The 14,510-nt window shown below is 33.7% G+C and overlaps 1 protein-coding gene across 1 annotated transcript; it reads right to left on the bottom strand.

Moving 5' to 3' along the window:
* Positions 1 to 9,572: 9,572 nt before the first annotated feature.
* Positions 9,573 to 13,499, bottom strand: LOC143047008 (FAD-linked sulfhydryl oxidase ALR-like). The gene is made up of 3 exons (XM_076220011.1): positions 13,356 to 13,499; positions 10,605 to 10,819; positions 9,573 to 9,844 (listed from the first exon to the last, which is right to left on the bottom strand). Exons 1-3 carry the CDS (start codon positions 13,455 to 13,457, stop codon positions 9,682 to 9,684), a joined length of 480 nt encoding a protein of 159 aa, XP_076076126.1. The 5' UTR covers positions 13,458 to 13,499; the 3' UTR covers positions 9,573 to 9,681.
* Between the last annotated feature and the right edge of the window lie 1,011 nt (positions 13,500 to 14,510).

Genomic DNA, 14,510 nt, shown 5'->3' with positions numbered 1-14,510 from the left:
TATGTGGCTTCTAAACTCAAAATTCACACAAAATGCTGATGCATATCTTCGAGTCTATGCATTGTTAATTTTTTATTTAAGACTTTTTAGAAGTTGGATATACGATTGAATATGTTATAGATGAAATATGAGAATTTGGGTTATATTGGTGAAAATTCATTTTACAGCATATGCCCCTTTCTATGTATGTTGCATTTTCGTTTATTTTTTGATGCACTTCAGTTTTCTGTTGTTTCGTTGTTGGTGTGTTTTCCTCAGTTTTAGTTTCTAACCCGGGTTTGTTTTTTCTCAATCGATTTATGACTTTTGAACAGCGGTATGCTACTGTTGCCTTTATTTAAATCTTAATTGCTAGAATGTTGGTGAAGTATAAAAAAATGGCCAACTCCTTTAAACCCTTGTTCTTAGCCCCCCTTTTTCTATTTCCTTATCTTGAAAAATATAACAGATAGAGACAAACTTTAAAAAAAACAAAAAATGATCAGCAACACAACATCTGTTATTGCATAATCGTCAGATGACTCAATACTTGAGTTTATGTCGTTAAATAACCATTTTAACAATAATTTGTAATTTGCCTATTATCTTGAAAACTCGGTAGAAAGAAAGATACTTATAAAATCAAAAAGAATCAACAGGACAGATTTGTAAAAATGTCTCATAATTGAAATCGTCTCTCAACTCTTCATATGAGTTCTTCAACTTTGATGATGATTCTTCATTTTTATGGTAAAATGAGCAACACATAATCTTTAGAACCTATAATTAATTTTCATTCGGAGAATAATGTTTTTGGTGTTATATCTTTTTAAGTCTTTGTTTAATTGGTTTACCTTTTATACCATAGAGACTAGAACATTTTCATTTTCTCGACTCTTTACTCCGAAATTTTTTTTCGACAGGTTACCTCCTTTTTTGTTGGACATCCTGGAACGCGGTCAAGCAAGAGTAACGTATATAGGTAAATTCGAGATTTTAATCCGTACAATTTTTATGCTTTCTTTACATGACTTAATCATCAGAAAGCAGTAAATTTTCGCCTCAAATTACACCGTTTATACAATTGATTTTACTTCTTTTTGGTTGCTCGTAGATGTCTTACCACAGAACCAGTAACCTTTCGAAAAAATATTTAATCGAAGTCAAAAGTTGGTACTATGAAAATAGACTATTCAGAGTTTGTATACACATTCGTCTTTCGTGAAGATCATGTTGACCACTAAATGTTAGGTTTTTTTTTACTTTTTTGTGTTGTTGCATTGTTTTCTCAATAGGTTTATACCTAAACAATTTCCTTGTTCCCTTATACATAGAACCAAAAGGAAGTAATGAAAGAAACACAATTCTAAATAACGTGTTGACAACAAACGAAAGCCACAACTATGAAAGAAATCAACAGGCCACAACATCTTTTCTAAGATTGTACACCCACATTTGAATATCCTATAGGATTTCTTTTATAACTATTTTCACAACTGGGTCGATGCCACTGCTGGTTCCAGCCAGTGGCATCGACCCAGCACTTCGGTGTTGACATGAATATCAATTATATAGTCATTTCTATAAATTCACTGTTTGCAAAAGAATGAATTAATCGAAATACTAATTAAATAAAATTGAAAATGGAAATGGGGAATGTTCCAAAGAGACAACAACCCGACCATAGAAAAAAAACAACAGCAGAAGGTCACCAACAGGTCTTCAATGTAGCGAGAAATTCCCGCACCCGGAGGCGTCCTTCAACTGGCCCCTAAACGAATATATACTAGTTCAGTGATAATGAAAGCCATACTAATTTCCAAATTGTGCACAAGAAACTAAAATTAAAATAATACAAGACTAACAAAGGACAGAGGCTCCTGACTTGGGACAGGCGCAAAAATGCGGCGGGGTTAAACATGTTTGTGAGATCTCAACCCTCCCCCTATACCTCTAGCCAATGTAGAAAAGTAAACGCATAACAATACGCACATTAAAATTCAGTTCAAGAGAAGTCCGAGTCTGATGTCAGAATATGTAACCAAAGAAAAATAAACAAAATGACAATAATACATAAATAACAACAGACTACTAGCAGTTAAATGACATGCCAGCTCCAGACTTCAATTAAACTGACTGAAAGATTATGATTTCATCATATGAACATCAGGCACAATCCTTCCCGTTAGGGGTTTAGTATCATACCATCATAACATATATGAGAAGAACATAACCCGTGTCATGCCAACAACTGGTTTTTGAATAAATGTGTTTAGTTCTGATGCAAAGTCCCTATAAGTGAATCAATATTAACGCCAAAATATGCAATCTCTAATGACCTGACAACAGTATCCTAACAATATCCCTTCTTAATAAGTCTATTCAAAGGTTTTGTTAGGTTTTGAGGTGAATACTGACACCTTTGTGCTTTAAAAATATTTCCATAAAAAATTGGATGTGAAATACCTGAACGTATAAGAAGTCTGCATGTTGAGCTATATTTACGAATGATGTCCTTATACCGATGATAAAATTTAGTAAATGTTTTGACTAGTTTGTGATATCGAAAACCCTGGTGTAATAATTTTTCAGTAATACATAAATTTCTCTCGTTAAAATCTAAAACATTGTTACATACACGAGCGAATCGTACAAGTTGAGATATATAAACACCGTAAGATGGTGACAAGGGAACGTCACCATCTAAAAATGGATAATTAACGATAGGAAATGAAAAATCATCTCTTTTATCATAAATTTTAGTATTCAGCTTTCCGTTAGTGATATAGATATCAAGATCGAGGAAAGGGCAGTGGTCATTGTTAGTATTAGCTTTATTTAAAGTAAGTTCAACAGGATAAATTTCTTTAATATACATACTGAAGTCGTCATTATTGAGAGCCAAAATATCATCCAAATATCTAAAAGTATTATTAAATTTGTTTATCAGATGTTGTTTCGATGGGTCTTTGCTTATTTTTGTCATAAATTGTAACTCATAGTAATACAAAAACAGGTCCGCAATAAGTGGTGCACCGTTAGTCCCCATTGGAATTCCGATAATCTGACGATATACGGAATCCCCAAAGCGAACAAAAATGTTATCTAGTAAAAATTCAAGTGCATATATAGTATCAAAGCATGTCCAATTGACATAGTTTTTTTGTTTATTGCTACTAAAAAATGACCTAAAAGAGTTTAGGATGTTCTTATCTTAGGAATAGATTACCTTGGTCGTATTTGCCACAACTTTTTTGGAATTTTGGGTCCTCGATGGTTTCAACTTTATACTAGTTTGGCTTTCTAACTATTTTGAACTGAGCGTCACTGGTGAGTCTTAATCAGACGAAACGTGCGTCTAGCATATCAAATTATTAGCCTATAATTATAATTATAACTATTTAAACCACTGGATCAGTGCCACTGCTGGTGGACGTTTCGGTGTGTTATCACCAGACCAGTAGGCAGCACTTCGGAGTGACATGAATATCAATTATATGGTCATTTCTATAAATGTACTGTTTAAAAAAGTATTAATTGTTTCAAATACTAAGGATTTTCTTATCCCAGGCATAAACCAACTTAGTCGTATTTTGCACAATTTTTGAAATTTCAACTTTATACTAGTTTGGCTTTCTACCTTTTTTGATCTGCGCGTCACTAATGAGTCTTATGTAGACAAAACGTGCGTCTGGTGTATCAAATTATAAGCCTGGTACATTTGATAACTAATTTCATTCAGTTTCTGAAGGACAAACAACTCAAGACACTGGCTGCAGTACCAATGGTGGCTTTCGAATGATCAATGATAACCATGCTCTGCTCTTTTAAGGTTGTTAACATATCACAATTTATAAGTTACGTCCTTAAATGTTTACAAAACTGATCGTATAGATACGAAGAATGTCACCTAAAATCGACACTGCTTAGTCAGGTTAACAAGATAGTTGTTGGATATGATAAAACTTCAAATAGGTCTAATACTACAAAAACATTTGACATAGAAATACATATCGTTTCATATCATCATTTTAAGCACAACTTTTTGAAATTTTGGACCCTCAATGCTCCTTAACTTTGTACTTGTTTGGCTTTACAACTATTTTGATCTGAGCGTCACTGGTGAGTCTTATGTAGACGAAACGCGCGTCTGGCGTACTAAATTATAATCCTGGTACCTTTGATAACTATTAGTATACTTTTGCTGAAACACGACGGGTGCCACATGTGGAGCAGGATCTGCTTCCCCCTTCCGGAGAACATGAGATCACTCTCACTGTTGCTGTTGTATCCCTATAAGTGACATTTTTACATATTTTGTCTGATTGTTTTGTTTACAGATCGTTGTCAATATCATGGAATTTGATGCGACTGTCATACACGTGAGAGGTTTAGCTAGCTTATAAACCCGATTTAATCCACCATTTTCTGCATAAAACCAGGTTCTTCGCAGGCGCAGCTTTATACGACCGCAGAGTTCGAACCCTGAACAGTTGGGGCAAGTATGGACACAATATTGAAGCTTGATACAGCTCTGAATTTGGATTGCAATCAAATTGTTAACATAATATGAGTTTCTGACACAAAACAAATGTCAAGATCTTACAAATCTATTGCGCAATTGCACAATTAAAGATTTCTTTTAACTTTTCAAAAATTTAGAATTTGAGAAGTTAGAAAAAAAAATTGAAAAACAACTACCCCCCCCCCCCCTTTGCAATAAGTTCAAAACCTGACATTTCTTAATATATAATATACAAGTAGTGTAAGGGAGGTAAATGCGAACATACCCAACATTGTATGTTAAATGTTTTAGAATTACCTCCCTTACACTGCTTTAAAATTGTCTTAATTGTCCTTTGACTCGAAATACCTAGTTTTTCCCCCTCCCCCACTCCCCACCTAATTCCGAAATATTTAAAGCCATAACCCCCAAAGTCAATACTAACCATCCCTTCATGGTATGGAAATTTGTGGTTTAATTTCAGAGAGATTCGTACACTTAAAGATAAATTATTGTTTGAAAATTACAAAAATGATTGTTTTGGGCCCCCTTTTTTGGTCCCTTATTCATTAACTATTGGACTATAACCCCAAAAATCAATCCCAACCTTCCTTAAGTGGTATTGAACCTTCTTGTAAAAAAATATAGAGATCCATACACTTAAACACAAGTTATTGTCTGTAAACTAGAAAAATGTTTCTTTTTGGCCCCTTATTCCTACATATTCGGAAAAAATAACCCCACACTGATTCCCAGCCAACCCTGTGTTATATGGAAACTTGTTGTACAATGTCAGAGAAATCCATACAGTTACACACAAGTTATTGTCTTGAAACTAGAAAAATGCTTGTTTTGGACCCTTTTGACCCTTTTAAAATTCCTAGAATGTTTGCCCAATAACCCCTTAAAATAAATCCCAACCTTCTACTTATGGTATTAAACATTGTGGTACAATATCAGAACGATTGAAATACTAATACACAACTTTTTGTCCTGAAACTAGATAATAGTAGTAATAGTAAATTATTTATTATAGTGACATGTGTTTTTCACAAAATATTATATAATACAGTGAGTATAAAAACAATAATTAGAACACCGACCCTTTGGGTCTATAAGTCACTTTAAACATAAATTTCAATGGTATGACGAACAAAAATGAATAAATGTTATCGAAAATTTTCATATAAAAAGTTTTTTCTCTTACTGAAAGCTTGCAATAGATATTTAGCAGTTTTTCTCGGATGTTGACATAGTAAATATTTAAACTGTTCTTCATTTGATAGTATACATAAATTGTCTATTTGTGAGAAATGTTGCAGTCGCAGATTGTTATAAAAAATACAGTTGATAAGGAAATGAAATTCGTTTTCCACACAGTTATCGCTACACATTTTACACAAACGGTCACATTTGTCTTCACCTACAAAACCACCAGTTTCTAACCTGAGTGGAAGAATGCCACACCTGAGTTGTGCTATTATGGATCTTTCAGTACGGTTAAGATTAAGTTCAATGTATTGTTCAAAGCAGTATTCAAATAAATGCTGTTTTTTTGGCATGCCACAAAACAAGGTTCAACCCACTATGTTTTTCTTTAAAAAATGTCTTGTACCAAGTCAGGAATATGGCCTTTGTTATATTATAGTTCGTTTCTGTGTGTGTTACATTTTAACGTTGTGTTGTTTGTTTTCTCTTATATTTGAGTGTGAATTCACATTACTATAAGACATGTCACTGTACTTTTCTATCCATAATTCATGTATTTGGTTTTGATGATATATTTGTTATTCTCATCAGATTTTGTCTAATGCCAAGTCTGTTTCTGTGTGTTTTACATTTTAATGTTGTGTCGTTGTTCTCCTCTTAAATTTAATGCGTTTCCCTCAGTTTTAGTTTGTTAACCCGATTTTGTTTTTGTCCATCGATTAACGAGTTTTGAACAGTGGTATACTAGTCTACTGTTGTCTTTATTTTGCCCCTTATTCCTAAACCTTTGGGACCATGACCCCAATCCCAAGCTTCCTTTTGTGTTTATAAACATTGTGTTAAAATTTTATTGATTTCTTTTTACTTATTCAAAAGTTAGTATGCGGAAACAATCCGTTTTCGGACGACGCTGACGACTACGACGTGTTACCAATATACGACCAAAAACATTTAAATGTTTGCGGTCGTATAAAAATGTCTGTACCAAGTTATCTATTCGTTTGATGAATTTTACTTCTTTGATTTGTCATTTAAATTTTGAATTTCATCGGAGTTCAGTATTTTTGTGATTTTACTTTTTGCATTATTATTTGTGGGTTACTAATTTTTGTGGATCTCATGGATTAAGTTGACACACGAATTTAAATGTTGAACGAAGTGCACATTTTCTAAATGCATGTATGCAACCTTTGGTCAAACAACGAAATCAAATATTGACAAAAAGAAAATTCTTCCTGAAACAATAATGCATATGTTGAAATTGTATGGCAACGAGTTTAACGGGTTATCTATTCTAATGTTTCCAAATTATAGAACCATAATGAAAGTTAGGGCCAAAACTAGAGGCTCTAAAGAGCCTGTGTCGCTCACCTTGGTCTATGTGAATATTAAACAAAGGAAGAAGATGGATTCATGACAAAATTGTGTTTTGGTGATGGTGATGTGTTTGTACATCTTACTTTACTGAACAGTCTTGCTGCTTACAATTATCTCTATCTATAATGAACTTGGCCCAGTAGTTTCAGTGGAAAATGTTAATAAAAATTTTACGAAAATTGTTAAAAATGGACTATAAAGGGCAATAACTCCTTAGGGGTCAATTGACCATTTCGGTCATGTTGAGTTATTTGTAAATCTTACTTTGCTGAACATTATTGCTGTTTACAGTTTATCTCTATCTATAATAATATTCGAGATAATAACAAAAAACAGAAAAATTTCCTTAAAATTAGCGATTCAGGGGCAGCAACCCAACAACAGGTTGTCCGATTCATCTGAAAATTTCATGGCAGATAGATCTTGACCTGATAAACAATTTTACCCCAATCAGATTTGCTCTAAATGCTTTGTTTTTTGAGTTATAAGCCAAAAACTGCATTTTACCCCTATGTTCTATTTTAAGCCGTGGCGGCCATCTTGATTTGATAGCCGGGTCAACGGACACATTTTTTAAACTAGATACCCCAAAGATGATTGTGGCCAAGTTTGGATTAATTTGGCCCAGTAGTTTCAGAGGAGAAGATTTTTGTAAAAGATAACTAAGATTTACGAAAAATGGTTAAAAATTGACTATAAAGGGCAATAACTCCTAAAGGGGTCAACTGACCATTTCAGTCACGCTGAGTTATTTGTAAATCTTACTTTGCTGAACATTATTGCTGTTTACAGTTTCTCTCTATCTATAATAATATTCAAGATAACCAAAAACAGCAAAATTTCCTTAAAATTACCAATTCAGGGGCAGCAACCCAACAACAGGTTGTCCGATTCATCTGAAAATTTCAGGGCAGATAGATCTTGACCTGATAAACAATTTCACTCCATGTCAGATTTGCTCGAAATGCTTTGGTTTTTCAGTTATAAGCCAAAAACTGCATTTTACTCCTATGTTCTATTTTTAGCCATGGCGGCCATCTTGGTTGGTTGGCCGGGTCACTGGACACATTTTTTAAACTACATACCCCAATGATGATTGTGGCCAAGTTTGGTTTAATTTGGCCATGTAGTTTCAGAGGAGAAGATTTTTGTAAAAGTTAACGACGACGGACGCAAAGTGATGGGAAAAGCTCACTTGGCCCTTTGGGCCAGGTGAGCTAAAAAACACCATAGAAAACAGATGCAAATGCTGAAACTACTACATACCAAATATCATTAACTCACCATTTGTGGTTCATCTTAAACTGACATAATCACAAAAATTCACAATTAAACCGGCAAAAGTCAAATTATCAGTCAATAGACCATGACTGAATGGACTGGGCTAAATCATACTAATGGAAATGAGATGTCCTAATGCTGATAAAAGTTCAAACCAATAATCATTGACTTGTCATAAGTGGTTCATCTTAAATTGAATTATCAGACTTTAACGTGTTAACTATGAGAAAACTTTCAAAGTCAATAGACCATTGCATGAAAGGACAGGACCAAATATCTCCATGAAAATCAGATGTCCCAATGATAATGTACAACTGTATACCAAATATCATTGACCTACCAGAAGTGTTTCCTTTAAACTGACATAATCACAAACTTTAATTTATCATGTAATTTGAACAAAAGTTTTAGTCAATAAATATTGACCAAAATGGCTGGGGAAAATAATTTCCATGGAAAACAGATATGTAAATGCCAATACAACTGGACATCATACATCTTTTCTCCCTTAAATTTACTTAACTACAAACTAATACATGGTTGAAGATGCTGCAGACCCCAGAAACAGCATCTCTTATTCTAGATTTTTCTATTTAGTTCAGGTGAGACAAAAACTCTGTTAACTTTAATATGAACATAATATCATTAGCATCATAAGTAAACAATAATTTCCTACAATGTATAAAAGTTACGAAAGATAATTTTTTTTTTTAAAACCATTTTAATAGGATGAAACTGATGAGATGCTTTTACAAAATAATCTACCTGTTCATTTTCTATATAACTATGGATAAACAAAATGGACAGTGTCATTTTGTCTCTTGTGAAGAGTTGTCTCATTGGCAATCACACCAAATCTTTTTATTTGTATACATACATGCAGACCTGGATTGTGATATATATATATATTATATCACAATCCAGGTCTGCATGTATGTATACAAATAAACATATATATTGTCTCTTTGGCACATTCCCCATTTCCATTCTCAATTTTTTTTTTTACAGTTCATAACAGTGAAGCCCTGCATTCAGTGAAGTTATCAATTTGCAGTAAAGAAACAACAGATTTCAAATACTTTGGAAAAGAGTTCAACAAAATACAAATTTAATATTTTGTAGAATTCCCCAAACCACAAAAACATTGTTTACACTAAAATACAATTTTTCCTCCACCTATGAAAATTGGTGTCCATGTATATTAGTGCATCTACAGTTTAACAATTTCTTTCATAAAGTCATTTATTGACCTCATTTATATTTAATAAAAACATCTATATAAAAACAGTAAATGAATCACAGATGGCTTGGAATCTAAACTTTGACCTTCATCAATCACAACTTCCATCTGCCCAACCATCTCTCCAGCGTTCATTTACTTTACTACAATCAAAAATCGGCTTTCCTAACTTTTTGTTTACATCATTATGTAACCTACACATCCATTGGGAGAAATTGAATTGATTGGAGGTATCTGGAGTATTTGTCTTCAAACTGAAAATATAACAATGAGAAGATAAATATGTGATTCTCAATAAAATAGGATAATTGTTTTAAGAAACATTGGTTACAGGTAAAACATTACTTTACAACCACTATTTTTTTACTGTGTTATAAGAACATCATGTACATGAGTTTGCTTATTTGTTAGTGGACCCATGACTATAAAAGAGAAAATGTGGTATGCTTGCCAAGATATCAAATGACACAGAAATTAACAATCTGTTTTAACTATTGTTACTATTGAAACTGACTAGTCATATTGTTTCATCAATCATCTTTCTGTTAGCGGTTTCATAATTTAATTGGCTAATGATAAGAACAATTAATTTGTTCATTGTTAAATACTAACTGAAGGATGTCCTATAGTTGTTTACATCAATGGCTTTGGGTCTCTGGTGGATAGTTGTCTTCTTATTTTCATATTGACTTGTATTTCATGGTGACATTGGTACATTTGTAAATGTAACTTATGACATTGTGTTAAAATCTAAAATTATTTTGTTGAAATAATATGAAAATTGTCATATTGAAACCAAAAAATTTCTTAGTGTAAGGTAGCGAAAGGAAATAACTCAGACATGTAAAAACTAAGACAATGGTGCTTAGACTGTACTTAATGATTCCCGACATTGTGTTCACATTCAAAGATGTGGTCCAGCATTACTTTAGATTGTATATGGAAATGTGAGGGATAAACAAAAAAAAAAACATGTGTCTCACTATAAAACCTATTTGGTATGTATACACTTACTTTTCTCTCAAATCTTCAGCACAATATTCACAGGGATAGAATTTCGAGAAGAGATGTATGAATTGTTTCATGTCAGATTGTTGTTCTGTTGTTGGATTGTCTGGGTATAAAGCAGCTGTAGTATGCAGGAATGACCAGGTGTTCCTACCCAATTCATCTCCATATAATGGACATTCCTTGGTTACAGGTTTTCTTCTCCTTCTTGGACCCCCTTCCTATAATAAATAAAATAATCAAATATATAGTTTATAGTGAATTATACTACAATATACAAGACATCTAGAAGAAAATTTAAATCTTATTTGATAATTAAGCAACACTTATATACATCATTGTACATGTATGTGTCAAATACATACAAGCAAAAACTGGCCTCATTTTTTTGATGAAATAAAAATAACTACGGTAAATTTTATTATTAAGAAATAAACAATAAGCTATTAAACCCATGAGTATACAAGGCAATTAATTTTAAAATCACTTATGCTGATGCAGGTATTGATTGAATCAATAGAAACACTGCTGGTGATAAAAGAAAATAAAATTCTGAAAAACCACAATGTAGAATCAAATTTTAAGAATATTGAGTACTAAGATCATACCAGCTCCTAACTCAAGCATCGTGGTTGTGATTCAGCCAAATTTGTAACTAGTCTAATATTTACTTTGAAATTCAAAGTTTCAATAACAAGTATTCTGAGAGTATTGCATGGCAATTCGTACTCCCCTACCCATATTTTTTTTTAATTGAAACAAAATTCGAATACAGGAGTAGACTGTAAAAGAGAAAAATATATCTATGGAAAAAAGCTAACATTGCCATGATTAATCAACACCTCAAAGAAAAATAGAACATCTTTAAAAACACAGATTTTGAGGATGTTAACAGCCTTTGGACCAACATAAAAGGCTTGATTTTAGATGCCATCAACCAACATGTACCAACCAGGAAGACATTAACAAAACATTCCCATCCATGGATGAACTCAGATCTTAAACGACTCAGTAACAAAAAGCAGAGGGCTTATACCCTTGCCAAAAGCAGTGGGAAAACGTGAGACAAGAAGAAACACATACCAGGGTATATCTGAAATCATAACTTCAGAAGGAGGCTAGACAAGCTCACAGTAATTACATGGAAGATATTGTAAGCAACAACTTGGAGAAAAACCCTAAAAGATTCTGGTCATACTAGTATGTGAAGAGCCGGAAACAAGATGCATCCCAGATTGTGACCTTGAAGTCAAAAGATGGCTTCCTACATAGTGACACAGATACTAAGGCATCTATACTGAATCAGCAATGCCAGTCAGTGTACACCAAAGAAGATACCGGTACCTTTCCTGACATAGGCACAAGTCCACATCCAACCATGGACAATATCGTCATTCATGAAAGAGGTGTCTACAAATTCTTAAAGGGACTCCGACCATTCAAAGCAACAGGCCCTGATGAAGTTCCAGCATACATTCTCAAACAGGCAGATGAATCACTAGCTCCTTATCTTTCCCCGATGTTCCAGCTTTCCCTGGACGAGGGTAAGATTACATGAATGGCGCAAAGCAAACATCGTGCCAATCTTCAAGAAAGGAGAGAAACACCAACCCTCAAATTACAGGCCTGTGTCATTGACATCCATAGCATGCAAACTACTAGAGCATATTATTCATAGCACAGTAATGGATCACTTTGATCGACACAACATTCTATGCGACGAACAACATGGATTCAGAAGTCGACATTCCTGCGAGACCCAATTAGTTGTACATTGTAACACTAAACCAGATTGCCAAAAACATGGACCAGGGGCACCACACTGACATCATCTTACTGGATTTTTCAAAAGCCTTCGACGAGGTACCACACGAACGCTTGCTTTTGAAACTGGCACACTACGGGGTGAAAGGATCAACATTGAACTGGATAAAGGACTTTCTAAGCAGTAGAACCCAGTCAATTGTTCCAGAAGGACATACATGAACTCCTTTAGATGTAATATCAGGAGTTCCACAAGGGACAGTCATGACAGTCTTAGGTCCTCTACTATTCCTGACATATATCAATGACATGCCAGAGTGTACATCTTCAGATGTAAGGTTGTTTGCGGACAATAGCCTGGTGTACAGGAAAATTAGAAATCCTGATGATGCTGTAACTCTACAGAGATACCTCACTGCTTTGGAAGAGTGAGAACACAAGTGGCAGATGTGTTTCCATCCAGAAAAGTGCAGTCATGAGGATATTTAACAATCGCAACACCCTGCAAACAACATACACCTTGCACTGACACCAACTAGAAGTTTTTGATAGTTGAAAGTACCTTGGAGTTACCATTAGTCAAGACCTACAGTGGAATAAGCACATTAATAACACCACAGGATAAGCAACCAGGACCCTCGGTTTTCTCCGCAGAAACCTGGGCCGATGTAAACTGTAGCATTTGATTACAAAAAACTTGCATTTATACGTCAATTGGTCTATATATCAATATATGTCAATTGGTGGATTATTCATCAATTGAGGTATAATCCACCAATTGGTGGTTATTCCTGACCTGGTTAACGGTACCCGAAAATGACTATTTGACGGGTGGCGGTTTGAAACTGACGGAGTAGGGCATTTATACCCTAATGGTTTTTGCTGAAGGGTTGTGTCCGATCTGATGATATAAATTATGCCGGGATTACGTCAGACAGTCATAAACATACATTTCAACAACAACCTGTATATTTCCTATAAACAATAAATAACCTTTTCTGTTCCTCCTGTCCCCTTAAACCAAGTTTCAACGTCTACACATGTTCGACAAGGTTTTTTGTCTGGATCAACGAACGTTCCACTGGAGGCTGACATGTTGGGTGCGTTTTGATTGAAACGGTAGAGCCTATATTCATGACCGGCGACTTCGATCCCGTGAAGTACTCAAGTTTTTTAATGTCATATTATGCTTTTTCCTTTGCAGTTTCCCTTATAAGTATCCCTTCTTGTATAATGAATTCCGGATTTCTACGTGTTTTTTAATGTGACTGATTTTTTTTCTGACACCAGACATTAAACAATTAAGGAACGACTAATTTGTTTTCTGTCTATGAAGAAATAACATAAAAAATTTGGTCACACTAAATAACGCCCCTAGCGGGTTATTTAATAGTGTGCACCACATTTTTTATGTTATTTCGAATAGACAGAAAAAATATTACAGTCATTTCTTATAATTTAATTCTAAATTCCATTTTAAACCGTAGAAAACCACGAAAAACGTTGATCACGTCACGGTCACATGACTAAATTATGTCTATGGGCTGATAACAAAATAACGTCAGCCAATAAGAAGACGCGTTACATCCAAAATTAAATTATTAGACAATAGACAATATTTATTAGTACAAACACATAATGTCATTTACATCATAAATGGTTATGGCATACAAAATTAAGACAATATACTGACAAAAACAGCTAAGAAATAAAAGACTATAAATATGTCGTTCGCCGTCGTTTGTGTTCATTCACAAAACACTGGTTTTTTTTTTTTTTTGGTTTTTTTTTTTTAAACTGGTGTAAGTGATTGCAGAGACACATAATACAATGTCTCTGGTGATTGTCAGCATTCTTATCAATCAGCTTTATTTCATAAAAGGTTATCATGCCCCAAATTGTATTAACAAGTAACACTATATGTAGAAGGTTTAAAACAAAAGTGTTAAAAATATATAGGTTATACATGTATAGATGATCTTGATTATGTTAATTTCTATCTGATTCAGATGAATGTATATACGATAGTATAACTTAGTATATAATTATTTTAAGTAAGTATCTCCAAACGGGGTCACTTTATAGTCGTCTTGTCGCACCATAGAAGGTGTACTTGAATTGGTCTATATTTATCTTTGTTTTAACCAA

This window comes from Mytilus galloprovincialis, chromosome 9, assembly GCF_965363235.1.
Source record: "Mytilus galloprovincialis chromosome 9, xbMytGall1.hap1.1, whole genome shotgun sequence".
Classification (NCBI taxonomy): domain Eukaryota; kingdom Metazoa; phylum Mollusca; class Bivalvia; order Mytilida; family Mytilidae; genus Mytilus; species Mytilus galloprovincialis.
Note: the sequence above shows the minus strand (reverse complement) of the source record. Positions and strands in the feature narration are given on the sequence as shown.

Coding starts and splice junctions, on each gene's coding strand:
- LOC143047008 (XM_076220011.1), bottom strand. CDS start 13,457: ATGTCAGCCTCCAGTGGAACGTTCGTTGATCCAGACAAAAAACCTTGT. Junction 10,820..13,355: donor GGACAGGAGGAACAGAAAAG/GTTATTTATTGT, acceptor TATTTATTATAG/GAAGGGGGTCCAAGAAGGAG. Junction 9,845..10,604: donor GCTGAAGATTTGAGAGAAAA/GTAAGTGTATAC, acceptor TTATATTTTCAG/TTTGAAGACAAATACTCCAG.